Source organism: Vulpes lagopus, chromosome 23, assembly GCF_018345385.1.
Source record: "Vulpes lagopus strain Blue_001 chromosome 23, ASM1834538v1, whole genome shotgun sequence".
Classification (NCBI taxonomy): Eukaryota; Metazoa; Chordata; class Mammalia; order Carnivora; family Canidae; genus Vulpes; species Vulpes lagopus.
The window spans coordinates 39,879,969-39,901,616 of record NC_054846.1 but is presented as its reverse complement, the minus strand read 5'-3'; the positions used below and the strand labels follow the sequence as shown (position 1 = coordinate 39,901,616).

Below are 21,648 nucleotides of genomic sequence, written 5' to 3'. Positions count from 1 at the left end.
TTTCAGGTATACAATATAGTGATTCAACACTTCCATATATCACCTGGTGCTCATCACAACGAGTGCACTCCTTAATCTCCATCACCTATTTCCCCTATCCCCCCCACTTCCCTTCTCCTCTGATAACCATCAGTTTGTTTTCTATAGTCCGTTTTTTGGTTTGCCTCTCTCTCTTCCTCCCTTTTGCTCATTTGTTTTATTTCTTAAATTCTACATGTGAATGAAATCATAATGTATTTGTCTTTTTCTGACTGACTTATTCTGCTTAGTATGATATTCCGTAGCTTTGTCTATGTTACTCCAGTGGCAAGATTTCATTTCTTGATGGCTGAATAATATTCCATTGTGTGGGGGCACCTGAGTGGCTCAGTGGTTGAGTGTCTGCCTTTGGCTCAGGTGGTGATCTCAGGGTCCTGGGATCAAGTTGTGCATCAGGCTCCCTGCAGGGAACCTATGTCTCCCTCTGTCTGTGTCTCTGCCTCTGTCTCTGTTGTCTCTCATGAGTAAATAAATAAAAGATTACGAAAAGTATTCCATTGTCTGTATACACCACATCTTTGTGTATTTGTTGGTGAATAGACACTTGGGCTGTTTCCATTATTTGGCTATTATAGATAATATCAAGTGCTGAAAACAGTCCCTCCTCTTATTAGGGGAAGCTCCATTTCAGGTGCAGCAGTAGATTATCCGACCAGTATCTCTAGGCAACACCAAAGACCATTACAGAATCTGTTCTTCCCTCTTGATTTCTGAAACCAAAATGGCAAATTTAAAGGTTAGGTTGGCATTTTATTTACTTATACTATTTGCAGCCACCTTGAATAATGACTCATAAAGAATAAAAATGATTTGGTTTTATAAATTATATACACTGTTACAAAAATTATGAACAAGAGTATGTAGGAAGTACTGTTGGAAGTATGGTAGGAACTGTATAGACAAAAGTGTATATTAAATACAAATTCCTTTCTTTTGCATGTTCCTTCTACTTGGCAAATGATTACAACTAAATTTCAGTTAAGAGTAGAATAGACATGGTACCCTGAGTGGCTCAGTGGTTGAGCATCTGTCTTTAGCTCAGGGTGTCATCCTGGGTCCTTGGATCAAGTCCCACATTGGGCTCCGTTGAGGAACCTGCTTCTCCCTCTGCCTGTGTCTCTGCCTCTCTCTCTGTGTTCTCTCATGAATAAATAAATAAAATCTTAAAAAGAAAAAAAGAGTACAATAGACACATCTATTTTGTATTAATGTTGAAATGTAAGTAATGGATTTTAACAATAGCATATGAAATTAAGCTGAAATTAATGAAATGCATAATGGAAAAACAATACTATTTTAAGAGAGGTGTGACTTAATTTTACTCTCTCAAAACGCCCTGTTAGAAGTTAATTATGCTTACAATTACAGTTTACCTGGTACAAAAATTCTTTGTGGGTCCTACCTCAAATAATAAGTAAACTGAAAAGTCTCCTTTATTTTTGAAATCTTGGAAATCTAGGTCCAAGTCAATGTATAGAAAAAGAAAATATTTGTCTTCCCAGTAGTGTTAGTTACTAAGATACTGGCTGGCATTGTTGAGGCACCGTGGGATGATAGAGCCAATAGTGGTGTTTAGAAATGACAGAATAGGAAAGGAGAGCTCTGTGGTAGGAACAAGAGAAGAACAGATGTACTTCAAAGTGCTTACTGGTTGATTTTTAAGGTATCCTTTACAATTATAACATCAATTTTTTTAAGTTTTGCAATCTGGAATTAATTTTGTATTTTGGTAATACCATATTTGATTTATTAAATTTAAAATTTATTCTTCAGAAAATATTTACAAATATTTAATTTACTCTTTTTTTATTATTTATTTATTTATGATAAGATAGAGTGAGGCAGAGACACAGGCAGAGGGAGAAGCAGGCCCCATGCTGGGAGCCCGATGCGGGACTCGATCCTGGGACTCCAGGATGACGCCCTGGGCCAAAGGCAGGCACCAAACTGCTGAGCCACCTAGGGATCCCCTTAATTTACTCTTTAATGCTTTTTTTTTTTTTTTTTTTTAATGGAGTTTGAAGTTGGATTTCTAGTAATCTGTATCTTGGTTTTGGTTATTTTCTGAAGACAGACTTTTGATAATAGAAAATTAAAACATAGTAAAACTTGAAACTCGACGTCAGGTCTTTGAGGCATAGTCAAGCTTCTAACATATCTATTACATTTCACATTAAATACTGTGAGAAATATCATTGGTATTAGAATTCTCTCCTATACTTTAAAGCTGATGGTACAATAGTGGTGGCTACTGCTAACCACTGAGCTCCCAACACTGAGTAATTCTTGCTGTCATCCTGCCTAGAATGTCAAACCGAGGATTGACTTTTCAACTCCTATGTCATGTCTCAAGTTATAGCTTACCTGTCCCTAGTTGTGCCTTCATTCTAATATTGGAGGTCTTACACCCAAGTCTTATACCAGGCCCCGAACCTCCTTTCACCCAGCAGGTTCTCCCTTTAGGAACTGGGTATACGTATTGATCTTTCTTTTGGATTCTTCCATAGTAGCCTATATAGTGTTCTGGGCCTAAATATTTGAGTGTTTTCAACCTTCTTATTCCAACAAAGACCTGAGTATACACAGTTACTAGTTTGGACTCATGGTTTGGGGGTTGTCTACTATGTTCTAGGCTCTGTGTTAAGATGATATGTATGTATGTGTGTATGCATGTGCTTGTGCACATCTGTGTGTACTTACATTAAATACTTGTGTACATATTCACGTGTATATGTTTGTATTTTTTAACGGCATTATAAAATATATATTTTCCTCCCATTTTATAGATAAATCAAGCCTTAGAGCAGATAAATAAATTACTTATGGTCATAAAGGGGATAGACAGTCTGAGAACCAGAATTCAAACCTAATTCTTGCTCATTCATTTACTCATTTTCTCATCAGTACCTTCTAAGTACCAGGCATTATTCTAGGTTCTGAGAAGTCAGTAATGAATAAAAATCTTTGTAATTTTGGATCTTATTTGCTATGTTAGATGGTGATAAGAGATGTGAAAAAAAATTAGTAAAAGATCAGAGAAGGGGCAGCCTGGGTGGCTCAGCGGTTTAGCACCGCCTTCGGCCCAGGATGTGATCCTGAGAACCCAGGATCGAGTCCCACATCGGACTCCCCTGCATGGAGCCTGCTTCTCCCACTGCCTGTGTCTCTCTGCTTCTCTCTCTCTCTCTGTCTTCCATGAATAAATAAATAAAATCTTTTTTAAAAAAAATTAAAAATATTTTAAAAAAAGGTCAGGGAGGGTAAAGGTTGAATGGGGTTGCAATTTTAAGCAGTACTGTCAGAGAAACTTTCATCAAAATGATGACACTGAGCCACAAACCTAGAAGTTTGAGTGAGCCATGAAAACACCTGAGAGAAGATGGTCTTGGACAGTTAAAAACAAGCCCAGAGACCTGAGTAAGCACATCCCATGTGGGCTGTCAGCAGAATTTTAAGTGGGAATTTCTGTGCTCCCTAGAATCCACATGGAACATTTGTTGTCTGTATGCTTTGTAAATGTTGACACATGTCCCATAAATTAATCTCAAATTAGCTTTATTCAGGTTCAGTTATTACCTTGCTACAATGTAGTAATAAGCACCTTGGAAGTGTTTATTTTTTTATTTTATTTTTTTATTTTTAAAGATTTTATTTACTTACTCATGAAAGACACAGTGAGGCAGAGATGTAGACAGAGGGAGAAGCAGACAGGGAGCCCGATGCAGGCTTTGATGCCGGGACTCCGGGATCACGCCTTGAGCCGAGGGCAGATGCTCAACCACTGAGCCACCCGGGCGTCCCGGAATTGTTTATTTTTAAATCAGTCTTACTTTTTATTTACCAAATCAGTTTCTAAATTGCTGTTTCTTTGTATGATATTTTTATTTTCCTTCGACTTTTCGTAGTTTACGAAAATGGTCTGTTATAGTTAAAATATGTATAGTTCAATTTTCCTATTTTTATATTTATTTTTATTTTTGTAAGTAACTAAATGTAAAAAGTGCTTTTGAGATGGCTACATGCACTTTATATATAATATGAAGTTAATATTGGTACAGTAAGAACATGCATGTCAGTTCTTTGTTAATTTTACCTTATTCTTTCTAAGAGCATGGTTTACATGTTGAAATGACATATTTCATTTCATATGCAACCTGAAATTACTCTGAGGTAGCATAGGCAAAAAGTTTCCTAACATGTAATTGAATGATATGTTTTTTTTTTAAAGCAGCAGTATATATATTGTTTTCTTCACTTACATAATTGATAGGATTATGGAGATATATAAACATTCATAAAGTTTAATGCATCCCATCTATAATTTTCATAATTCATGAAGACAGACTTCAACTTTTGATTGAAGTCTGCTAAACAAATATAAAAGATTAAAGCCTAAGTCAATCGTTGTGGAAGTCACAGCCTTAAAATGTTTAATTAAATTTTCATTGAAAATAAGTAAGTTTCTGTTTTAGAAAACATGTTCTTTTTTTCAAGGTTTTATTTATTCATGAGAGACACACACAGAGAGAGAGGGAGAGGTAGAGACACAGGCAGAAGGAGAAGCAGGCTACATGCTGGGAACACGACATGGGACTCGATCCCGGGTCTCTAGGATCACACCCTGGGCTGAAGGCAGTGCTAAACCGCTGAGCCACTCAGGCTGCCCTGTGGAAAACACATTCAACTCAGCCAACATTTATGAGCACTTACTGTGCCTATAGGAGTTTCATCGATTAGAAAAAAAAAAAATCACCTGTGAAGCTATTGCAGTAGCACTGCTGAGAGTTAATAGAGTTTGAACTCTGGCAGTGATAGTAGGGGACTGTGGTTAGTTCCACAGTGAAAGACATTTTTACGTTAAGATTGATGGATTGCTGGATATGTGGATTGAGGGCACAGGGAGCATTTAAGATAATATAAAGACTTAACTTCAGCACTGAGTGAGCAAGGACATTATTAAACAAGATAGGAAATAGGAGAGAAAGATTTGCAGAGCATAAGAATGTGCATTTCAATTTTGAACCTTTTGAATTAGAGGCACCTGTAGGAGATTCATGTAGAAATGAATATAAAACATTTCCATGTCCTTTAAAGATTATTATTAAGAGGGCACTGTTGATTTTTCTTGAAATTCTAGGGCATGGGATAGTTGTAGGCTATGTGATAGCAATAGCGACCTTTGTCCTAACACCTGTAACACGGTTAAGCCTCATTATTTAGCACATGATTATATTTTATCTAGTATCATATTCTAAATGTTCTAAGTTGCTCTTGTCTCACCTTATGATTGTAGACATTAGGACTGAGATGAGATTTTATTCTAACAGGCTCAGCAGTGCTATCAGAGTCCTCTAGCTGGCATCAGTGATCACTACCACCACAGAATCTTAGAATTTGTTTCTCCTAGTAGAGCAGGTGATGCTGCAGTAGTAAGTGCATTAAAGAATTCCTTTTCATCTACTCATCCCCTACTGAGTGCCTACCAGGTATTCAAAGGTATTGTTGCTTTACAACTGGGCATGAAGCAGTTGGGTTGTTTTATTTCTAGAAATAGATACCACAGCAAAATCTTATTATAAAATCTTTTTATTTCCTTTTCAGAGACATCAGTTTTGTGTGTAAAAATTACTTTTAAAATTTCTTGAAACTTTATAATCACTTCTGGTAGACCAGGAGGTGTCGAGAGAAGTAAAGTGAAAGTATTAGGAACATGAACAAAGTGAATATGAACCACCTTAAGATACTACCATTGTATGGATCTCTGCCAGAGGGAATTCTTGCTAGACCCGATTCTGACGGTCAAATAGTTGCCTAGCAATTTTAACTGCTGTCTTTCCTGTTTGTATTTGTTGCCCTCTGAACTTACTGCTGTGGCATGCTAATTATCAAATTTGGGAATTACCAGCAAGGGCTGAACACTGCCTTGGGTCACATCCCTTGCCATTTGGTGTCTGTGCAAATGTGACTGACCTGTAGCCTCTTAATTTCTTCCTCTGTAAATAAGAGCACTATGTAATCACTTCCTAAGACTGTTCTGTTAAATGTAAACTATTGAGCAGGGTGCCTGACATGTAGTGTATATACAATAAGTATTAGTTATAATACTGATGAATTATGAATCCTAACACAGTACTCTTCCTTAAAGTGTTAGGTAACATTCAAATAACTATTTTTAAAACTTAAAAAAATGTAAATATGTAAGCTGTGTAAAATATAAGTATATTGTTTCTATTTTATTTAGTTTTGAAGTATTATTCATTTCTTTACCATGAGATTTTCATAATCCAATGTGTATACATAATTTTTCTATCTCTTTGTACATTGATCTCTGCTGGTTTTTTTTAAGAAAAGATAGAGATATCTCGATCTCATTTTTACACAAAATAGCTTCTCCTCTGCCTCTTCACTCCCCTTGCTGTCATGCCCAATTAACCTATATTACAAGAAATCTCTGTGCAGTAGTGATGTAAGATGTACAAAAAGTAAGAGTAAAGACAACATGCAATCAAGCAGAACAGGTTCTTCCAGTAGGGGGAGATATTTACAAAAAAATCAAGCCACATAAAATGCAGGTGCAGTGGCAACACATTTAAAAACAAAACTTTCTCTGTGTAAAAAAATCCAGCTAATTAATAAATAATTAAATATTGGATGAGTAACACTGTGGTTTCTGTTTTGCCAGTTGCCGAACCCAAACTCCTTCTGCAGGTACCTAGAGAAGCGTGGTGAGGACTACATAGACTGCTACCATTGCCACATAACTTGTATTACATATTATATCAGAGGTGGAAGTGAAGACAAGAACATGATTACCCCCCCTCCCCCCGAATCTTTAAAAGTTGCTGGTGGAAGTTACAGGCTGGGTTACTTGAAAACAGTACAGAAGCTGTATTTCTGTAATTCAGAAAGATTTTTTTCACAGGTTCTAGACTATCTGAATAAACTGGTGTAGCCCTAAAGGATGTAAACTAATGGATGGAGTCAGAATACTATACTATATATATGTGTGTGTGTGTATATATATATATATATATATATAAAGCATCATTAAAAAGATAATAGCTTTGTAATTTAGATCTCCAGATTTCTGAAATTACTGCAAGGCCTATAATTAAAATCAAATTAACAACATTTAGATCTGGTTAGACTTGGGTTTTTTCAAGTATTTTCAATGGATAGTTAAGTTGGTATGAACCTTTATTTTTCCAACAGAAACATCACATTTCTTTCTGTTGGCAGCATTGTCCAATAACTGACTACTATAATAGTCCCTCTGCACCTTGAGATTTAATACTCTTATTCTATCACACTCTAAGCAATTGCTGCCCTGGAACTTGGGGATGTTGAGACTGCCTTTAAACCTGAGAGTCTCACTTAATAGTTGACTGAGTTTTCCCCCTTTGTATCATGCCTAAATATTTTGATGTGGATTTTATTACTTTTGGCCGCGTTAGTAAATTCAGTTTGTAAAATACCCAAAGCACTATATAATACACAAAATATATCTTAAATAAATTTACTATAGTAGTTTTGTAGCTTGAATTTCTATTTAGTTGATTCAGAAATGGAAGTTATAGGTCTCTGCCAATTTTATTCTTATTAATTAATGCAGTGTTGCCACCAACAACTTAATAGATATTAGCTTTAAAAAGATACTATCTTAACCATGTAATTTTTATTTAGAATTTTGCAAACTTCATCAAATTTCCTCTTTTAATTTTTGCTAGTGTCATCATTATTCTTTGTGTTTAAATGAATTTTTATAATTTTTTAAGTATCTATGGAGGGTCAGCTATGCTAGAATAGACTTCATAGTGTATAGTTTGGGTTCTCTGGTAGAACCAAAGTTGTTTTCTGGATTTACCATTCTTTCATAAGATGAACATTTTAAATCCTTGATTTAAACACTGGATGCATGGGGCTTTTTAATTATTAAAAGTAATTTTCAGCAAATGACTTTATTAGACTGAACTATCCGAAGAGTTTATTTGAACCACTACAGACACATTGAAGTGATCTTTTTATGAGCTTCCTAAATAGATTAAGTATATTAAAAATGGCCATAAAAATGAAATTGAGCAAATAAAAAGCAGATCTGTCAGGGTGCATATATGTTTCCACCTATTCTATTAGAATAGGTGAGATTATGCTGTAGTAATAAACCTAAAAACTTAATGACTAAAAAGAATGAGGTTTACTTTTTTCTCTGTGTTGCAGACCATGGTAGTTTGACAGCAGTAATATCCATGTCATAGTCACTCAGGGACTCAGGTTCCATCTTGACAGATGCTTCAGTGATTACAGTTCTGAGAAAAGAAAGCATAGTGAATCCTCCCAATTCTCTTAAAACTTATGTCTGCAAATGACATAGTTCACTTTGGTGAGATGTGTCCACACCAGAGTTCAACAGGATACATGATCCTCACACAGAGAGAGGCGCTGGATGTTTGTAGTATGATGGTTGACCATACTCTTCTTAGTGAGTGAGCATTTGGAACTCAATAGTTCCTACAGTAAACGTATAGAATGTCTGGCTTAAAACTGACCAGGGAAAGAATGTTAACTCTTTTTTCCTGATTTTACCGTGACTAGCTTTAAAAAAAAAAAAAAATTTTTTTTAAAAAGAGTTTACATCTTTATTCATGAAAGACGTACAGAGAGAGGCAGAGACATAGGCAGAGGGAGAAGCAGGCTCCCCATAGGGCACCTGATGCGGGACTCTGATCCTGGGATTCCGGGATCACACCCTGACCGGAAGGCAGATGCTTAACCACTGAGTCACCCAGGCTTCCCACCATGACTAGTTTTAAAACTCATATTGGCAGTGCATTGAATACACACACATACGTACATAAGATTTCTGCATGGTCTTTTACAGTAACAATTATACCAATTGGGATATTGCCATTGTTCCACATGCAGTGTGCACAGGGAGTAACAGTGTAGTGCAGGCTGATTACCTTTTTTTTTTAAGATTTTATTTATTTATTTGACAGAGGGAACAACCACAAGCAGGGGGAGCAGCAGAGGAAGAGGGAGAAACAGGCTCCTCACCAAGCAGGGAGCCGGGCCATGGGGCTCCATCCAGGATCCTGGGATCATGACCTGAGCCAAAGGCAGGCGCTTAACCAACTGAGCCACCTAGGAGCCTCAGGCTGGCTGCCTTTAATTTCACAGTTGTAGGTCAGCCAGGACCGTTCATAAATTTAATGACTGCATTACGGTGTAGCAGGATTTTAAACTTTTCTTTTTCTTTCTTTCTTTTTTAATTTTGCCTTTTGGAAGAAAAACATCAAATTTTGATTTAGAATTTAAATATATAATTTTGTACACTATTAAGAGAAACCTGAGTGCTACAAATAACTAATTGATTAAATATAAATACAGTGAATCCATAAGAGATATTGTTAAAATTCACACCAAAATGAAAATATTATAATTTGATGTAAAGATCCAATGTTTTTCATTTATTTTTTAAAAATCTCATACAAATTAGCATTAAGTAAATATTGCTAACATTTCTCTTTTTATCCTGGTTGTTTTAGGTATTACCAATTTTCCCAAAATATTTTGTGAAACTTCCCAGAAGCTGATGAGTGTGGAAGCCTTTGCTCTGGCTGTGAGATATTATTCTGTAAAAAACTTAGGAATATGTACTCCTTTTGAACAGTTGCTTACAGCCCTTCGAGGAAGTAAAAAACAGAGAACTGGTAAGTGTGTATGTATGTTTTTTTAGTACTAGAAGCGATATACCGTTCATATATGTTCCTACCTTCTTTCCAACGTGTTATTTTTCTATCTGCGCTCTTCTAACATAAGCACTGATAGATTGGCTGGCTTATACTTAGATGAGTAGGTTTTCTTAAGCGTCATGTCATACAGAACAACTCCACATTTTTTCTCTACATTTTAGTCCAGCTATCAGTCTTTTCCACAAATTGCTTTTTGTGTAAAGGAACATTTTTGTTCTATTTTCTGTTTAAGATTTTATTTATTTATTTGAGAGAGAGGTGTCAAGAGAGAGCACTAACAGGGATAGAGGCAGAGGGAGAAGCAAGCTGTCTGCTGAGTACGGAGCCTGACACAGGGCTGGATCCCAGGACTCTGGGATCAGGACCCCAGTCAAAGGCAGATACTTCACTGACTGATCCACCCAGATGCCCCTTAAGGAACATTTAAAAAAAATAATAATGTTCTATGGGTCTTCCTATTTATGTTCTTAATTCAAATTTTGATTTATAGCAGCTAAACTAATAGAAATCTAACATGCAGACAAAATGGAATCTCTTTAGTATTTTCATATGTATAACTACAGAAAACACAAACATTAACTGATGATTTTTTTGTTACATTTTGTCATAGCAATATTTTAATTTTGTTTTATTTTTGTTCAGGTGAAAATGTGAAACTAGATGAATTTATGAATTTGAAAAAATCTCATGAAGTTCAGGCTATGTCAGAGCTGATCAGCGGTATTGCTGATTACTGTGGAATAAAGCAAGTAAGAATTTCCTTGTATTTTCAGGTGTTAAAATTAGTGCCCTCTTTTTGTATCATTTACATCTTATCTACAATTACTATCTAGCCTTTAAATGTCATTAAATAATATAACTGATGTTAGTTATGTCAGACACTTTAAATATATGCTCTCATTGCCCAATATGGTGTGATTATAACAAATTTAAACTAAAAATAGATATGACTATTCATGTTTTGCCACAACTTTCACTCTTTTAAATTATCTTTGATAAGTTTCCAACTTGAGGCAGCATTATATAATGACATTCTGCAAAATTGCCGCTAGGTGTTCTCAGAACCTGGGCTACTGATGTGGTGTGGGGTACCTGCCTCATTATAGTAACACAAAGAAACTATGTTTTAGAACTTGGATTCTTTCACAGTGTCAGAATCACAGTGATTCCTGTTGTGAAAAGTAGCTTTTATGAAGCATAGTAGTGTCTGATAGCAGATGTTAAAATAAAATTTAAAAATTGCCTATGTTGACCTATAAAAATAGTAAGTTATTTTTCTTATCTCTATAAGAACATCTATAGGGGTTAGTGAAGAATCTTCCCTCCTTCAATTTCGGTTAGGTGTTAGAATCTTTTCAATGGATTCTTCCAGACTTGTGGAGAGTTTGAGGATGATTAGAAAACTATCACAACTTGGGTGAGGCATGCGGAGCCATTTGTGATAACATAGCTCTCTAGGGTAGAGGCTAGAGGCAAGAGCTAAGGCAATAACTTTCCACCTTTTCTTTCATGTATCATACTTAGCGGTACCTATCTGGATCAGTAACTGGCTTACTATGGCATTGTTACTCAGCTGGAGTACAATTTAAACTACTGCCATACATATTTACGTGGATGGATATTAGAAACATAAAATTGAGTGGAAAAAAACACTTTACAGAAGACTACATATTTTATTTTATTTTGTTTTTAAGATTTTATTTATTCATGAGAGACACAGAGAGAGGCACAGACATAGGCAGAGGGAGAAGCAGGCTCCTTGCAGGAAGCCTGATGTGGGAGCCTGATGGGGGACTTTAGCTCCGGATCACGCCCAGAGCTGAAGGCAGATGCTCAACCACTGAGCCACCCAGGCATCCCAACTACATATTTTATAATGCCATTTTTTTAAGCTTTAACGTAAAATAATGGTATATTCTTAATACAAAAAATGCATGCAAGTATTACAGAAGCAAGGGAATTATGAACAGTAATTTGAGAATAGTTGTTACTTCTGGTCAAGGAAGCAGTGAGATGAGATATGGATGGAAAACATCGCTGTGTGCAGTGGAGTTAACTCACATTCTCATTCATATGATGGCTGGTGCGTTCACTGTTATGGCAGATACTGTTGGATGCCTAACCCAGATATTCTTGGACATTTCATGGTGTGCCAGCCTGCCTTCTATCTGGCAATATTTGCATTTTCCCCTATGGATTTTGTCTGGCTGCCAAAGCAAAGCACTACTTATATACAAGTCCTGGGAATTAGTTCTTCCCTTTGAACATCCTTGAACATCCTTATTAACGATTGATGAAAGTTCTATACAGATACATCAGCTCCTTGACATTTCAGGTAGGATGATTCTGAGGTTTGTGTTCTACACTAGCTCCTAAAATGTTATCTTTCTTAATAGCGCACCTTTTATTGGGCTGCCTTCCTTTCTGCTTTTTTAGTTCTCTACTTCTCTCCCAAATAATTTTTTTTAAATTTTTTTTATTATTTATGATAGTCACAGAGAGAGAGAGAGAGAGACAGAGAGAGGCAGAGACATAGGCAGAGGGAGAAGCAGGCTCCATGCACCGGGAGCCTGATGTGGGATTCGATCCCGGGTCTCCAGGATCGCGCCCTGGGCCAAAGGCAGGCGCCAAACCGCTGCGCCACCGAGGGATCCCCCAAATAATTCACTTATACTTAAAATCTTTGTTGTAGAATCTGCTCCGTGATAACCCAAACTAAGATAAGTGTGATTTTTTTTTTTTGTTGTACTTCGTAACTTTACATTTAGACTGCGTTCATTCTTCATTTGCATGAAATATCGCATAATAAATAACTTTAAATTCATACAGCAGGTTATATCTGAAGTGCAGAGAAAAAAAATTTGTAATACTTTAATGTATCATGTTAGACCTGCTTTCAGCGAACTTTATTATATAGCACTGAGGCTTGTTCCTTAGGGAATGAAATAATCTAAAGACTTACAAAGTTTTTCTCTCAAGACCACTTTATAGCAGTATTTGATTCTCACATTAGTAAAGTTTAAAGTCTATTATATATGTACAACTTTTATGTTTAAAATGCAGATTTAATAAATATAGATTTCATGAGGATAGATGGAAAACCAGATTCTGAAATACCTAATTTACTAGTGATCATAGACACCAAAGAAAACAAAACAATTCATTTTTTTTTGCCTCAGCCACATAGCTCTCTATATGCCAAAAACCTTTGCTTCTCTCACATTACCAAGGCTTCTTAATTTTTATTTCTAAAATATGTTTGTTCATTCATTTAATAGGTATTTCATTAGCTCCTACCATGTGTCAGCACTGTTACAGATTCTGAGGATGCAGTAGTGAACAAAACTAATGATATCTTTGCCCTTACGGCATTTATATTCTAATGGGGAGAGAGTAATAATAAAATGATTATAAGTGTATTTTTTGTATATGTTGATATACTTTAAAGAAAAAAAATTAAAAGTAAAGGAAGTAGCTAATTCAGAGATGGGAGATTAAAGTTTTTGATTAGGAAGGGAGGAACAAGTAAGAGGTAAATTCATTTGAATTAAAGACCTCCTTCAGGAGGTAAGAAAGTTTCCCATTAGAATATCTGGACTAACAGCTTTTCAGATAGAAGGGTTAACATGCTCACTGGCCCTAGTAGGAGTATGTCTGGTGTGTCCTTGAAACAGCCTGAAAGCCAGATCAACGGCAGTGGAGAGAGCAAGGGCAAAGTAGTAGGAGCTGAGGTTGGAGCGGTAGAAGGCAGGTCATAAAGTTGTAGAGTCTTAGAAGCCATTGTGATATTTTGGGCTTTTATCCTGAATGAGATGAGAAGCCACTGAACACACCGGATCGCTCTGGTTGCTGTGCTGAGGGCTGTTACGAAGCAGATATTTTCACTATCTTTGCACTTTTTAATCATAGTCTTTGTAGACATTCAGGCTGGTTTTTTCCAGAAATTGGCTCCTCCCTGAGTATGTGAAGAGGTTTCAGAGTTAAGGCAAAAATCCCAGTAACAAAGGAAGTTAGTAAGCAAGAGGTAAGATTAAAGAGCTGATGAGAGATTTTGCTAAGAGGAGTGGTATGATCAGACTTTGTTTTGCTCTCCTGAGAGTAGATTTGAGGGAAAGGAGCAGGGGGACTATTGAGGAGGTTGCTGCAGTAAACCAGGCTTAGAGCAGGTTGTGAAATTATGGATTTGCTCGCATTTCACATGGAGGGTATGAGAGAAAGAAGGGAGTCATAATTTCCACCTGGAAAGAAGTATGGAGATATTACTGACTATGATGGAGTATCTTATGGGAAGGGCAGGTTTTACAGGGAATATCAAGAACTTAGTTTTGAACACCTTAAATTTGAGATTCTTACTAGATACTCATGTGGAGATGTTTAGTAGACTGTTGCATATAGGAGTATGAAGTTCATGGTAGAATTTTGTACTGGAATTTTATAAATTTGAAAGTCATTAGCTTAGAATGGTGATTAGATCTCTAGGTTGGACAATAAAACATAACTCTTCTAGACTCTGAACTCTAGGAAACAAACTGAGGGTTGCTGGGGGAGAGGGGGAGGGATAATTGGGAGATGGGCACTAAGGAGGGCACTTAATGTGATGGGCACTAGACGTTATATGCAACCAATGAATCACTAAAGTCTACCTCTGAAACTGAGTTTTAAAAAGATATTTTGAACTCCTTATTTAAAAACAAAACAAGGGACACTTGGGTGGCTCAGTGGTTGAGCGTCTGCCTTCAACCCAGGGCGTGATCCTGGTGTCCCAGGGTCGAGTCACACATCGGGCTCCCTGCATGGAGCCTGCTTCTTCTTCTGCCTGTGTCTCTGCCTCTCTCTCTGTGTCTCTCATGAATAAATTAAAAAAAAAAAAAAAACCCTCATGTTGTATACCTTAAATACAGTTTTTATTAAAAAAAAGGCAAACTCAAAAAAATATAACTCTTCTATATGAAGTTCATTACTGTACTAGTAGTGTTAAGAAATGTCAGCACTCTGTATAACAATGTTTCTGTGGGAAAGTCTCTTAAACAGAATTAGGAGACTAGGAAGATACCTCCCACCAGGCTTTGGACTGGAGAATCCTTTATTTTCAAATCCATAAGATGATCAGGAAGGAAAAGACTATTGTGAGTAAGGGGTAGGAGATCAGAATGGTAGAGATTTTGCTATTCAGACTAGATAGTTTGAAGGCAAAAAGTTGTATGGCTTCTGTTACTTGATTGCATAGAGGTTTTCATTGTCTTGCTGCTACATACTCTACTAAAAGACCAATTTGAAGAGGGGTAAAAATCAACATGGATTATTAAAATAGAAGGATAAGTCAGCCCACAGATTTCCTAGGAAAAGTCGCCTACTAACAAAGATTTATTTTTTTTAATTTTTAAATTTTTTAAAGATTTTATTTATTTATTCATGAGAGACACAGAGAAAGAGGCAGAGACACAGGCAGAGGGAGAAGCAGGCTCTCTGCAGGGGATCCCTGGACCCCGGAATCACGGCCTGAGCCGAAGGCAGATGCTCAACCACTGAGCTACCCCAGGTCTCCCTGAAAAAGGTTATTAAATATAATATTGTGAAAACATGATTCTTAGAGTCTCTACAGCCATCTTAACAACTAGAGGAATTACAAAAAAGATGTCCCATGGGCTCTGTGTGGTTTGGCCTCTGAATGGTTCAGCCATTCTACTGCCAGATTTTATAAGTAAGGTGAATTTTCTTCCTTGTTCAAAACTTGATGTTCTATTACTTGCAGCCAGAATATTTTTGATTCACAAGTAGAATCACCATAAACAGTTAAATGAATAAGCTCAGTTACCTCTTGGTAAGAAAACATTGGTAGGAACAAATGTGCTGCTGCTTATAAGCAACCCACTGGTTGCTAACTTTAAGGTTGTCATCAGCATCAGTAAGTTTTCCCTGGAGATTCAGATAGGGAGGAACTGATTAATAGTTTCTACTGTATAGCCCTTGTATTCATGAGTCTGGGAATGGTATCTTCAGTTAGACTGTAATTCCTTAAAATTAAGATCTATATAATGCTTCTATATTTCCTATAACACCTAGCCCAGAGATGAACATAAAAAAGGGTAGAGGGAATTCTTTGTAAGCTTATTTATGGGGATTATATAGGGAGTCTTACCTATGAGCTCCTTGAATTACAAGACCCTAAAATTTTTAAGGATTTAATTAATGGCATTACTTCAAATATAAAAATGTCTCCTTAATGGGCTCATACTTATATCAGAGTTTAACTGATTTTAGGATAGACATAGATTAGATACTGTTTTCTTGGAATAGTCTTGCTGTAATTTTTCATTTATTTCTTACGAAATGACATGGCAATAAAATAGCAATCTTGGTAATATTTTATTTCTCGTTTTTAGTTCTTTTGAGGTATAATTTACATAGTCACCAATTCTAGGTGTACATTTTGATGAATTTGGTGTGTGCAGTTGTGTGACCACCACCATATTAAAAAAATATTTGTCACCATAAAAAGTTTCTTTTTGCCCTTCTGTAAGATATTTCTTTTTCCACTCTCAGGTAACAACTGATCTGCTGGTAGTTGTTTTTTAATTTTGTTTTGTTTCGAAGTAAACTCTACCCCCAACATAGGGCTCAAACTCATTATCCTGAGATCAAGAGTCTTATGTGCTACCGACTGAGCCAGCCTGGCACCCTTGACCTACTTGTAATTTTGAATTTCTGGAACATCATATAGATGGAATCAAATATATTGAGAACTTCTGTGTTTGAATTTTTTCCTTTAGCACATAACTCTTGAAAGTCATCAATGTTTTTGTATTTATTCTTTGTTTTTCTTTATGCAATGGTATGGCTATTACAATTTGTTTTGCCATTCACAGGTTGATGGACATCTGTGATGTTACCTTTTTTTTTTTTTTAGCTCCTATGAATATTCACATACAAGACTTTGTGTGGACATGTTTTCATTTATCTTCAGCAAATAGCCTAGAATGGGATTTGTAGGTCATAAAATAGGTGTATATTTTAATTTTATGATGAGCCACACTATTGTTTTTCAAAGTGCCTGTACCACTTTACATTTGTGAATATATCATTATGATTTTAGTTTGCATTTGCCTGATAGCTAGTGATGATGGGCATCTTTTCATGTTGGCCATTTGTATATCTTCTTTTGTGAAGTGTGCATTCAAATATTTTGCCAATTTTTAAGTTGTTTGTCTTATTATTGAGTTGCAAGAGTTCTTTATTATTTCAGGTACAAATCATTGGTCAGATGTATGTTTTGCAAATACTTCTTTTTTTTAACTATGTGTTTTAAATAGCAAAAATTTGAATTTTAATGAAGTTCATTTTTTCAATTAGTTCTTTTGTAGTAGATACTTCTTAAGTCCTACATAAGAAATCTTTGCCCCTCTCAATGTCACAAAGATGTTCTCATACTTTCTTCCAGATTTTAGTAGTTTTTATTATCACATTTAGATTTGGGATACACTTCTAATTAAGTTTTGTGTTTGCTGTGTGACAGGAAAAGTGCATTTTTTTTTCCCCAGGGAGACATCCATTATACCAGCACCATTTGTTGAAAAGGTTATCTTCTCTATTGGATTACCTTAGCTATTTTGTTAAATATCAGTTGATTATATAAATGTTGGTCTATTTCTGTATGCTGTTATTTTCCATTGATTTATTTATGTATTTTTATACCAGCACTATACTATCTTTGATTACTGTAGTTTTATTTATTTATTTATTTTATTACTGTAGTTTTATATTAATTCCTGAATTAGGTTATATCTTCCAACCTTTTTTTGCAAATATTTTATTTATTCATGAGAGAGAGAGAGAGAAAGAGAGAGGCAGAGACACAGGCAGAGGGAGAAGCAGGCTCCCTGCAGGGAGCCCAATGTAGGACTCGACCCCGGGATCACACCCCGGGCTGAAGGCAGGTGCCAAACTGCTGAGCCAGCCTGGGCGTCCCTTCCAACCTTATTCTTTTTCAAAAGTATTTTGATTATTCTAGGTATTCTGCCCTTTTTGTATAAACTATAATATCTACTTCTAAATTTTTTAAAGAAACCTTGCTGGCATTTTGATTAGGATTGTGTTGAATCTGTAAGTCATTTTGGGGAAAATTGACATCTTCATTTTGAGTCTGCCATTTTGTGAACATGATGTATCTTTATTTAGATCTTTTAAATATTTTCTCTGCTTTTATAGTTTTCAGTGAATAGGCCATGCAGAACCTTCACTGAATTTATTCCTAGATATTCTATTTTTTTTTGCTATTTTAATTCAGTTGGTTTTAAATTTGTTTTCTAATTGTCGCCCTTTGCCGCTATATTGTGTACGTTCTGATGCTTCATTATTAATCTCTAATGATCCTGTATCCTGACGCATTGCTAAATTCACTTGCTAGTTCTTTTAGTTTTGTATATTCCTTTAGATTTTCTGCATAGTCATGTCATCTATGAAGAAAGACAGCTTTATTTCCCATGTTTATATCTTTTACATCTTTTCCTTGATTTTTTATACTGTCTAGAACTTCTTTTAAAATGTTGAATGTAAATGATAAAAATGGTTGTTTTTTAATAGGAATCAAAAATTAAAACAAAAAAACAAACATAACAGGTTGTATAAGTTATACAACCATTTCTTTACTTGCTTAAAAAATTTTTTTAAGATTTTATTTTTATTTATTCATGAAAGACACGGAGAGAGAGGCAGAGACACAGGCAGGGGGAGAAGGAGGCCTCCTGCGGGGAGCCCAATGTGGGACTCAATCCCAGGAAGCTGGGATCACAACCTGAACCAAAGGCAGATGCTTAATTACTGAGCCACCCAGGTGCCCCTTAAATTTTTTTAAAAAAAGATTTTATTTATTTGAGAGAGAGAGGAGAGAGCGTGCACACAAGCTGGAGGGAGGAGCAGAGGAAGAAGCAGACTCCCCAGTGAGCAGGGAGCCTGAAGTGGGGCTTGATCCCAGGACTCTCAGATCATGACCTGAGCTGAAGGCAAGATGCTTAACCAACTGAGCCACCTAGGTGCCCCTACTTGGTTTTTAAAAAAGGTACTGAAGATGCTTTCTGTTCTCATCTGACTAAAATCCTTTAATTCATTCTGTTTTTCTTGCTTTAGGTAATTGACCTGGGTTCTGGGAAAGGCTACCTAAGCTCTTTTTTGTCCTTGAAGTATGGCTTAAAAGTTTATGGAATTGATTCATCAAATACCAATACTCATGGAGCTGAGGAGAGAAACAGGAAATTGAAGAAACATTGGAAAGCCTACCATACTCGGTCAAAATTAGATGCTAATGGACTGGCATTAAAAATGGCAAAAGATAGGAAAGTACAAGATGAAATTAAATATAAAGTAGATATTGAGGGACTATGTAACAGCAGTCCTGCGAATCAAGAAAAGATGTCTACTTCAGATTTTTTGCCGGATTTTTCAGATTCTGTAATTTCTAACATTAGAGTACAAATGGAAAACCTACACGTGTATTCACATCGAGAAGAAAACTTGTGTTTTGAAAATGCCTTTTCTCTTATAGACCTTTTGCCTATTAATGCTGTAGAACCTACTTCATTTCAAACACCTAAGAGAAAAATGTCTGAAGCAAATAAAGAGAGAAGAAAAATGACATCAAAGTCAAATGAATCAAATATATATTCACCTTTAACATCTTTTATCACTGCTGATTCGGAACTGCATGATATTATTAAAGATCTGGAGGTTATTTCACTTTTGAATTCCTTAATTTCATTTTTGAAAACGCTCTAAGACCTAGAATTAAATCTTAATAGTAAGCTTACTTGACTTAATCTTATTTGGTTACATTAATCTAAAGGACCAAGAAATATGATCAGAGGCTATATGCAAACTATTATAAGAATCTAATATAAGATTAGTTGGAAGAATGTTTTCTGAGTCCTTGAAATATTAAGATCTTTGACTGCATGTATGTGCCCACACATTCTGTACACACATTCTTTATGTGTGTACATTTGAAACAAAAAATTTTTCCTGAATTTCATATTGCCATATTTGATATAGTGAATAAACTATACTCTTGGTGTTGGGGTAGAAATGCCAAAGTAGCACCACCTATTCTCTATGACAACATTTTATAAGTTTTGGTAGGCAGTTTGTGAAGAACTTAATAAAAATATTGAAGAAGCTGTAAATGTGTCTCAGTTCACAAATTTGTCCTAATGTATGCTTCATTTGATTGTCCAGTCTTTAATATGGGCTAGTTGTTAAGCAGATATTAGTTGCAAAAGGTATCAGAGAAAATTCAAATGGATAAGTAACCAAAAACATTAGAAAATAAACTCAAGAGTGTGTTAGTTATGATAAAAGATCACAGTCATTTTGCCTATAAAGGAAATAATTATTCATTTAAAAACATACACTACTTTCTAGGTAGACTGTGATCATTTTTAAAAGCCCCATACATTCTAATGAACATTTAAAATCTTCACCTGAAATTGTTTTTAGCCTTCCTCTTGCTAATGCCAAAATTTATTTTTTCTTTTCATTTTTAAAGGATTGTTTGATGGTAGGTTTACATACTTGCGGTGATCTTGCTCCAAATACTCTGCGAATATTTGCTTCCAAATCTGAAATCAAGGGAGTTTGCAGTGTGGGTTGTTGCTACCACCTCTTATCTGAAGAGTTTGAAAACCTGCATAAAGGTACAGAGTTTTCTATACCTCCTAATTATATTTATTTGAGCATAATGACTGTTTTCTGTCTCTCCTTTTTTTTTTTTGTTTGCAGTAACATTTTGAATTCACATTTACGCATTTTATTATATCATCTTACGCATTTTATTATAGTTTTTTTGTTCATGAAAAGGTCTTAATGAATGCTAAACACTGCAAATATTTAAAAATTTTATGTGGTACATTTGAGAACTTCTGTTTAAAAACACTTGTATGATATACATTTACTTAAATAGTGAAGCATAGTTATTTTGAGATGAATATAGAGTTGCAAAGTTTGCTTTATATTTAAAGCCTCTGTTTTTTGAGCTGTATTGATATTTGTCATAAAAAAAGTTCCTTACTGTATTTTGAAGAGTCAGCGTACTCTGATTTTAACAATCTGCATAACAGAAGTTGCATCAAAATAATATTTAGGGATCCTTGGGTAGCTCAGCGGTTTAGCGCTGCCTTCTTTGCCCTGGGGCGTGATCCTGGAGTCTCGGAATCAGGTCCCACATCAGGCTCCCTGCATGGATCCTGCTTCTCCCTCTGCTGTGTCTCTGCCTGTGTCTCTCTCTCTGTCTCTCATGAATAAATAACTAAAACCTTTAAAAAAAAATAATATTCAAACCATTCCCTGGACTGAGAAGGTACCTGAGGGGTACAGTACAAAGTACTTAGTTAGGACTTGAAGCATCTCGTAGCCCTTCTTCAGAGCCGCTCCCGAAACGCCTGTATCTAATCCATTTTATATGCTCTATCTTTCTGTAAGATGTAGTTTCAAAAGCACTGGTTCAGATTAGCTGGTTATTTAGTATATTAACATTAGCAGTTCTCTTTTCTATTAGTATAATGGATTCTTTATCAACATGCACCATCTTGTTAAGAATTTTACATCAGGGACATGTGTGGATATGGATGGTATTGTATGCTCTTCTCAGTTTTAAAACCCGGGTGAAGATGAAATTGTAATTATTTTTCATTCAGTCATGTCCAAGAGGTAAAAATTGTGATTGTATAATTCTACTGAAATTTGACTGGATGAAACAGAGGTCATCCTTAAAACTGACAAAGATTTTTGTGAAATAAAAGTCCATTGAATTTGAATTCTTTTGTGTGTCTTAAAAAGTATCTTTTAGGAAAAGGTGCACAAAAGTAAAGTT

General features: G+C 35.6%; 1 protein-coding gene across 18 annotated transcripts in view; it reads left to right on the top strand.

Moving 5' to 3' along the window:
* The window catches only part of METTL25 (methyltransferase like 25), a 150,818-nt gene that overhangs the window by 13,804 nt on the left and 115,366 nt on the right, over positions 1–21,648 (top strand). For 17 of the 18 annotated variants that reach the window (XR_005985343.1, XR_005985344.1, XR_005985340.1 and 14 more), the window contains 4 exons: positions 9,585–9,749; positions 10,434–10,540; positions 18,915–19,511; positions 20,326–20,473. Coding sequence is in view for 1 of the 18 variants with exons in the window: in XM_041739210.1 (XP_041595144.1) it covers positions 9,585–9,749; positions 10,434–10,540; positions 18,915–19,511; positions 20,326–20,473 (1,017 nt within the window). In the remaining 17 variants the exon portion in view is untranslated. Of the gene's footprint in view, positions 1–8,750; positions 9,223–9,584; positions 9,750–10,433; positions 10,541–18,914; positions 19,512–20,325; positions 20,474–21,648 lie in introns of those variants that run through there. The other variant, XR_005985354.1, reaches the window with a different exon arrangement.